Genomic DNA, 8,848 nt, shown 5'->3' with positions numbered 1-8,848 from the left:
ACCCAAAATACATGCCTAGGATGCAGTATGTGCAGATGACCATGGAAGACATGGAAATCATACATAGGCTTGGCTGGCCCTCTACAGAAGAGCTGGCTTTCAACCTTTTGAAACGTAAGCAAATAGATTAATAGGTGGGGGTTTTTTTAAGTGGAAAAATTAATGAACTAGAAAACCAGCACGTCTAAAATTTGACGGTTACATTTATAAATATTAGGGCCAGTTCTGCTCATTACTCATGCATATAATCACAGTGACTATTCCTGCAAGTAAGGAAAGCAGACTCAAATGTAGTGTCTGAAGTGGAATTTTTTTTTTAATGAATGACCAATTTTGTCTCAGCTCCTATTTCAGTGTGTCATTTATCTTGATTAAGTAGTAAATCTCTTCCATCTTGTTATTTAGAAATCTAATTCTGATTTCATCTTTACAATATTTAAAGTATCCTACTAAGCATGATGTTTTTGTGGGAATTTGCAAAAGTTCAATAGCACTCGTTACTTGTTTGCAACAGAAATAGACTCATTTGTTAAAAGCTAACAAGAAAAGTTTGAAATGTAAAGATGTTTCATTATTGTGCTTTTCTGACAGAACGTGTAATCCTTGTGTAATTTATGTCCTCAGAATAACACCTGTATGTATGCTCTTTCATATTTAATAGAATAAAACATTGTTGTAAAAACATCTTTGAAATCATTGTTTATTGCTTGCCTACTCAATCTCTTGGTGTGAAATGGCTTTAATGTAAACTGCTCACTATACTTACTTAGGAGTCAACCAAAATCTCATAGTGATGCTGGGGAAATGGTCAATGCTAATTTCGAAGTTTATTACTCTCTGCATTTGTATTTTGTGTGACAATTTTCAGTGAGGAAGCAGTGCATTAAGAAGTTCGAGGTCATAGCTCTAGAACTGTAAATGTCTTCTTAAAAAGAAATACTGTTCACATACCATCTAGTTTGACTGAAGTTTGTGTTTCTTCAGACGGGGGTGGGTGGGGAGGAACCAGCTGTGATATGCCAGCTTGGGGTTCCCAATACTCAAAAATGGGAAAATGGCTCAAACTGATGTTTCAAAATAAAATACGCTTTAGTTGAGCTGGTTATACGAAGACACACTTTGTAACATTTTTCAATATATGGTATAATGCTATTACTGTCAGTGATATACATACCATTGCCTAAGTAGAATTTGTATGAGCTGGGAAATAACTCTCACTCTGTAATTAAATGCCTGTACGCAGGGCTGTATGCTAACAGAGAACCTTCTTGGTCTTGCTTTACAAAGTCTGGGTGAAATTCTGGCCTCACTGAACTCAGTGAGGCTGTTTGCTCTCTGTAGAGTCGTTCTTCCAACGCAAACCAGTAATGCTGCATGGCAGAGGTTCGGCAGGGAGGCTCAGCGATGGTCTGTTGCAGCCTGCAGTTAACCTCCAGTGTTTCATCGAGTACAGGAATGTAATACATTCTGAAGGGAAGAGTACCTCAGGTGCATGTATATGTGTACATAGATATGTGTGTGTATATATTTAGGTGTATGCATATATATGCATCTGATGTGTGTATACATGTCTATACTTATATACATCATAGATACAGATATGTATAAACATACATATGTGTGCGTGTCTATATATATAATCTATGGTGTTTAATACATTGATTCTGTGAAAATCCAGGAACAGAAAAAGACTGTATTAGAGGCTTAGGAATAACATAAAAGCACTTCAGATAGATAGATAGAAAATGCCAACATTATTTCTGCCCAGCATTTTGAAGCACACTTGTAAAACAAGGAATGGCACACGTTGTTGGGTTTTTTTTCTTTTCTTTTTTCCACAGTAAAGTCTGATAGCTTGCAGTAGCGATTCCTTACACCACCACATCTGGACATGTCTGACAACTCTGGTAATTACAAAGAAAAAGATGGTGTTTGGAGCACAACAAGACTCTGTCTAACAAATAGCACATTGCAATAGTAAGGGACCTGGAGTGCAGGATACCTGAAGGTCAGTGCCTGCCAACCACGCTACACCTCTTGGAGAGGCGTACTTCTGACTAGCTCTCCTGTGATCCTGTGGGTAGCTTGCCCATGAGCGTTCGCAGCACACCGGTTGCACGCTGGATCACGTCTTTTATCCATTATCTGTAGTTTTATCAAAAAGAGGAATGTGAGTCATGTACTCAAAGGCCACTTGGTATTGCGTAAAACACAGAGTGAACAGGGACAATTGGGAGCTCTGCTTCAAAAGCATACTCTTGATTTGCTCTAACAAACACATTAATGTTGGTGTGCCTTAAAACATAGCAGATGCCCATGCTGGTTTCATGTAAGCCTCATAGGCAGCACAGCAGTAGAGTACCTAATATGTGTACTTGTATATTAAAAAATTATTGCAAAACTTATTTTTCAGATACCTTTGTATAATGCACATTTACCATCAACAAGATAGATTGAAATATTTTTCCAGAGGACTGGATCATAAATAACAGCAACAACAGGTGAATTAATGCCAATTCTGCATTGGAAAAGGCGTAACTCTAAGGTCCATACTTCGATCAAAGAATGACAGTTAATTTGATCCTACACATACCTAAGGAACAAACAGCAGTGAACCTTTCAAATTTATTGTGCAAGTGTACAGCACATATAGATATAAAAAGGTTACATGCCAATCTTTGAGACTGTAAGTAGAATTTGCAACTATTCTCCCCTGCCCCGGATTGCTTTCGAGTCTGCCAACTTACCTGCTGGTCCTATTTCTTAAGTGGTGTTCCTTGAGTGTGAATACACTTACAAGAAACTATTAGAATACACACACACACACACACAAAAAAAAAGGAAAATACAGACCTTTAAACCCAAGAATTTAAATGTTTTTAACAGACTGATTCTCTTTTCAGAGGGGAACTCTGAAGCACAATTTGCAGAACCGTCACTGCAGGCTATACACAGGACAGGCCATGAACTACACACTGAACAGTGACTTTCTGCTGTCGTTTCTCACCTCTGTGCCGACTTGAAAGTGTAAAATCTGACAGTGGAGACCGCTTTAACCTCAACAATTGTCTATTCAAATCAAAACACTTCAGTGCAACGAGTTCACTACTATCCAGGGCAAACCTGGTTTTCGAGACTGAAGTCCAGGAAGGAAGCAACTCTTGACACCTGATAAAACCGAAAGACATTTAAGAGGTTCTCTCCTTAGTCATTTCTGAACGAGACAAAAGTGACCCGTTTTGGTAGCACCAGAGCAACTGGAAAGGAAGCATCCCCTATTCTTTATGACTGTGCCACTCTCGTGGCAGTAACAAATCAGGGTGCTGACAGCAGTCTGATAGCGTGGAGCTGTCAGGTGGTATTGAGAGCATCCCACATTAGAGCAGTTTTACAGTGCGTTATCCTGAGACCAGTATCGTCCACAGTCCAAATCACAGAGAACATTCTTAAGAAAAAGAAGAAACTTAATCTGGTGATACACTGTTTTCTCTCTCTTTGTATATGAGTGCTGTCTTAAGGAATAAAAAAGTAAGTTATTTTGGAACCTTTGTAAAAGCTGTGTTAAAGGCTGTGCTTAAATTAGGTATCAAAAGACAGCGACACTACAGGACACTACATTACAGCCTTGAACGTAGCGTACCTGCAGAAAGTGCCAGTGAAAGCATCTTAGTTTTACTCAAACATGCAAAGCAGGGATGAGATCTTTTAAATTCTGTTGTGATGCATTATCTTAAAAATAGTGGGAGAGTGAGATGGAGCAAACTGCAACCTCCCCACCCCCAAACTGCTTTCAGGTCTGCCAACCTATCTGCTGGTCCTGCTGAACCCACTGAAGGATCCAGTACTGTCAGTTTCCTCAAAGGGTAGATCCTGGCTTTTAATTCTTGGGCTACTAGAGACTGCAAAACATGTTCAAGATTCCCAAGCATATTAGACTGGCTATTTCCTCATCTCTCCCTTGCAGACAATCAATCAGTCCCCTTAGAGGTTCCTTCTAAAAAATACCCCTTAGAGCATCCTTCTAAGAAATATAATAGTCTATGCTTTCACAGGGTACATGCTGTTAGCTTGACTTTTAAAGAAATCACTTTTTGTTGATTTACTAAAACTGGAACAATACTTATTGCTGTAATCTTTATTACTTTGAAATTATGTGCAACTAAAGTAAAGTCAAGAAGGTTTTCAAATCTGCCCTCTGGCTTTTCTCTTTTTCTTCTAGGTTAAGCATCCGTTTTAGCTTAGAAAAGTGAAATCTGGAGTTTCGGGGAGTCTTGGAAGCAGAGCTGGTTGTCGCCTGTCCGGACACACGTGTTCTGAAAAACAAAAGACGCAAATGTCTTAAAGGTGAGGAATGAGAATTAACATTAAGTAACTATGAAAGTGCACACGTACAATTTGAGTGAAAAATTTTGAACGTAAATAGTGTATTTTCATGTGAAAGGCAGCAGTCAGATGTGTAACTTTGTTATGAAAATTTTAAGCCAGACATTTCACATTAATGACAAAAAAAATAATGGGACATTCTTTGCCCATAGTTGCTTTTCATTAGAACCTTGGATTTTAAAGGCTGGAAAGTTAAAATTGATCTCCTCAATCAGAGCACTGAAGAAAAATACATAGTTATCAATTGAAAGTTTAAGCAGTGACTGATCTGAAATCAGTACATGACACCCTTTCCCAGCAAGACGTAATACACTCTACTCAGCAAAGTGCCTCTTTAAATAGGAGAGAAACAGGTACCTGGGAAGTGATGAGGGACTGTTCCCTTTAGATCCCAACCTACTGCAGCTTACAGGTGTCACTTTGTTTGCAGATGGAATTTTTACATCTGGTGTCCTCAGGCTAGACTGAATACTTGGAGTGCCAGACTTTTGTGTCTTGGTAGCCAGAAAATCCCTGCTTTTACCATAATGTCTTGTTGTTTTGTTGCATGAGTTGCAAGTAACCAGCTATGGAGAGAAGAAAGAAAATATCAACCATTCTTTCAGTCTTTCCACCACTGTGTTATAAAGCCATTGTAAGAATTACCCAAACGATTCTCCGAATATCATGACACAAATATTTGCTTAAGTGAAACACGAGCTATTAAAAAGCAACACATACTTTACACCTAGTATTTTTATTCAGGTTTCTTAAGCCAAACACATCCTATGGGTTTATCTAGAAATGACTCCAATCCTTTAGCAACTAATTTCAAGAGACCCGTAATTCTGAATGTAACGTTGTACAGTGAAATATAGAAAAAAACCCTGTCAAAACAGAAAGATGAAACAGCACCTGAACTGGATATATGCTCTCTTGAGTATACATTAGGGGTATTCGTATTTTGTTAAAAAACATGACATACAGTGTGATCTAAATTCATTAGCATATTATACCCCTGATGAAGTTACATTACACGCTTCCAGTGAGTCTTGAGATAAAGTATTTAAATTACCAAACTCTCAAAAATAGTCATCCATAACTAGTAACAGCAAGTCTCAGTGAACAAAGAAGAGGCTTTCTGTTAGTGCAAAAATACTTATTACAATACAAAGGAGGTTCTAAACAAAAGGCACTTTCTCTTCTGTTTACTTCTAGGCTGCAGGGAACTTCCAGCAGCACAGTATGTTGCAGAGGTGCATCAGAACTGATACTGTCAGACAGTCACAGAGACCGTCAGATATTCCTAATATCCCTTACTGCCATGGCAACTACTCTTATTAAGAGACAGGAAAGTAATACAGCCAGACAACTTTTTGAGGCACACAATTACACTGACTGAAAAACACAGTTACGTGATGTTTCGGGTTAAAAAACATACTCAAAAGAATGTCACAAACATGTCTCAAGCATATTTGAAAACATCTATACTAAATCATTCTTCATTTCAAAGTGTGTAAATTTACCTAAATTCAGATTGCTTAGAAAGAATTACATCCAGAAACACCGAAACGAAACGTTTTCAGTTAAGTGTTTTGACTGTCTCTAGACATTATTTTGTCAGCCTAACAAACTAAAAAAGAGAAAGATCATTAACTTATACAGCTCAGGTATTGATGTATTTTTAGTTCTTCTAAATGAAATTCAGACAGGAAAAAAACCCCAAAACGGCATCACATGACGACTTAGCACTCCACGGAATATAGAGGTGAACACCTTACAATGCAGGAATTAGAGGATTAATCATAGCACTGCATAGCTAGTTTCCATTCCCTGAATTGCATATGCAGTTAACTCCAAAAATTTTAAAAGCCCTAAAATAGTTCCTATGTTATACGCCTTTTCATGGCAGAAGCATTCACAAATCAAGTTCTGCTTGCTAAGAAAGGTATCGGAGGCACAACCTGTCACACTGTTGCTTGGTTTAATTTTCAACCGCGCTCAGATTTTCATTTTCACAGGTCTCAGGTATTAGATTATAGGAATCTACATTGCTAATTTTGAAAGCTGTCAGTTGCTGACAGTATTTTAAATGCTTAAGACCAGAAATACTTAAATCATAATCCACAGCACAAATGCAAACAGACCTGAGCAGAAAACAAGTGCAGCAAACTGTAATTACATCCCAAGATTAGAATATTACCCAGTTTAAACTGGACCTATTTAAAACTGAATTTTAAACTACTCATATGAATGCACAGTGCGTCCTACAAACCTCTCCAGCTACAGAATAAATCTAAGAGCCCATAGTTCCGTAGGACACTGCTCATCAGTTGTCTGAAGAGACAGTTCTTAATGTACACTAAACGTTTGTGATCCCAGAAAAATAAAGCAAAGATTCCAGCTTCTCAGATGCCCTTTCTGCTGCTCAGCTATGATCTACAATTTGGAGAGTAATAGCAAAGGTGCTGTTCTGAAGTGCCTTATTTTGCCCTGACAGCCGAGAGCCTCTGTGATATTTCCTCAGTTTAATTTTGTGTTATTGACTCTTTAATAATTTTTGCTCTCGCAGATTTTACTCCCCAGAGCAGCAGACTCTCATCTGAGAAAATGCCAAGTGTGCCAGCAACTGCTGGGCACAACAGGGTCCCGTCTCATTTATCAAAACATCCATTCACATAACCTGTTTTAATAGTACTGCATGCCTTGGCAACACTAGGTTAAATGTATACTACTATTCTTCAAATAATAGTAATTAGTATAAAAAATAGTAATTAAACCTTACATTCCTGAGTAATTTTAGTAAAAAAAGAACTGAAGCCCGAAGAGCAACATTAACTTGTTTAAATTACCTATGTGGCTAGGTTTTGAAAGACTTCCTATAAACAGTAATATTCAGACAAATGTAGAAAATTCCATTCTTACAGAAAGTAGCAAGAATCTGATGTAGCCATGAGACTCTACCGAAATAAACGAAACAAAGCTCGTTAAGTTGAGCAAATACGTTTTCACACAACTAACTGATAAAACTGAAAAAAACCTGACCACCTGTCGGTCACTCAAGCCCTTCTTCAGAGCTGAAACAAAGGCAGGAAATGTCAAGCTACACGTACTAGCAAAACCAGCCTGAGTTCAGCCAATGGCATGTTCTTCTTCTTAGGTATGTTTTGGGGTGTTCTTAGCAATGGATTTGTAGGGATTCTAATGGATTTTAGGATCTACATGGCTGTATTAAGGCTCTGCATCTAGAAGAGTTACCCGGTCCTAGTTCTGCCACATTCATAGTGAAAAAGGAACAGGCAAAAATCTGCCACTCCTGCCATTTTTTGCAAAGCTATGCAAACGATACAGTAGCTGACAGTGGAAATGCCGGAGCTTCCTGGCAGGAAGAAGTTACTTAATTTTCGGCAAGATCTTAGGCATCTGCAGCGTCCACCCAGACGGCTGCTAAACAGATCACAGGGAGGGCTGAGCTGTTAGTGTAGCTTCTCTGACATGTGGGGTTGGATTTTTTTTGAGGGGGGAAGCTTACTGTTCTGGTCATCGTGCTCACGATCTCTCTGTTGTGGAGGGTAGATTTTAAAAATGTTGGTTGTGAACAGAAGTTATCCCAAAAGAAAGGAAGAGTTACGTGCTCATGAAAAAAAGAACTGTATAGGTGTGAGCTCCTCTTCTAAGAGAAAGATTTCCATACCTTCTTCTTTATGCCACTGAAAGCTTTTAGGGAAAATATCAGGTATTTGGCAGTTCCAAGTAAAAATCCTTACCAGAACACTTCTGGACTCCCTGTACTTCTTCAAAAGCTTTGTCTGTTTCATATTAAGTTTATGGTTCTTCGCCTCTCGTTTAAGAGCTCGCTCTATCTGTGGAGTCACCTTCATCTTTGGTTTGAGACGCACGCGGTAGCTATCGGGAACCAGGAACTGGAAGCAGTAGGGACATATCCTTTCCAATCCAAGTTCATTATCTACAGGTTAATGAAGGTAAGAGAGTAAAAGTCACATTAAGTGATTATGTTTCACAGGCAAACATTAAAGTGGCATGTTTCTATTTTAACATCACCTAGGTAGAAATGTTTCTGTGTTGCTTCAGCGGAGCACGATTCGCGCCGAGCGTTACTCGCGGCGTCACTTCGCGCAGCGCGCAGATCGCGAACTTCCCCGAAACACTGCAACCCCCTCCTCAAAAAACCTTTCAACGGCGGGGCCTCGCGATGCCGCACGGCGCTCCGCGCGGCCGCGCTCTTCTGCCGGATCGGCCACGCCGAAGCCTCGCGTGCCGTCCAGCAGGTACGCCGCTTGCTCCCGCCGCACGCCCTGACGGAGTTTTGTGGGGGCATAAACGGATTAAAAAAAAAAGGGGGGGGGGAACACTCATTTTTTGGGCCACGCTCCTGCCCTCCGCAGGAGACCCCCCCCGCCCCGCGGTACCACCACCACCACCTCCTCCTCTTCCTCCTCCTCCTCCTCACTCGCCTCGGCGGCGG

The 8,848-nt window shown here is 39.7% G+C and overlaps 1 protein-coding gene across 1 annotated transcript; it reads right to left on the bottom strand.

Annotated features, from left to right (window-relative positions):
- Positions 1-4,120: 4,120 nt before the first annotated feature.
- Positions 4,121-8,335, bottom strand: LOC104835691 (chromosome unknown open reading frame, human C18orf21). Its single transcript, XM_010573832.1, has 3 exons — positions 8,130-8,335; positions 4,741-4,949; positions 4,121-4,313 (listed from the first exon to the last, which is right to left on the bottom strand). Exons 1-3 carry the CDS (start codon positions 8,241-8,243, stop codon positions 4,160-4,162), a joined length of 477 nt encoding a protein of 158 aa, XP_010572134.1. The 5' UTR covers positions 8,244-8,335; the 3' UTR covers positions 4,121-4,159.
- Between the last annotated feature and the right edge of the window lie 513 nt (positions 8,336-8,848).

Source organism: Haliaeetus leucocephalus, unplaced genomic scaffold (assembly GCF_000737465.1).
Source record: "Haliaeetus leucocephalus isolate CR32 unplaced genomic scaffold, Haliaeetus_leucocephalus-4.0 Scaffold3, whole genome shotgun sequence".
In the NCBI taxonomy this organism is placed as follows: Eukaryota; Metazoa; Chordata; class Aves; order Accipitriformes; family Accipitridae; genus Haliaeetus; species Haliaeetus leucocephalus.
Note: the sequence above shows the minus strand (reverse complement) of the source record. Positions and strands in the feature narration are given on the sequence as shown.

Excerpts from the sequence above, each read along its gene's own strand:
- LOC104835691 (XM_010573832.1), bottom strand. The coding sequence starts at position 8,243 with ATGAAGGTGACTCCACAGATAGAGCGAGCTCTTAAACGAGAGGCGAAG. Across the intron at positions 4,950-8,129 it reads GGGAGTCCAGAAGTGTTCTG|CTGGTTACTTGCAACTCATG; the intron begins GTAAGGATTTTT and ends TTCTCTCCATAG. Across the intron at positions 4,314-4,740 it reads AGTCCCTCATCACTTCCCAG|AACACGTGTGTCCGGACAGG; the intron begins GTACCTGTTTCT and ends TTTGTTTTTCAG.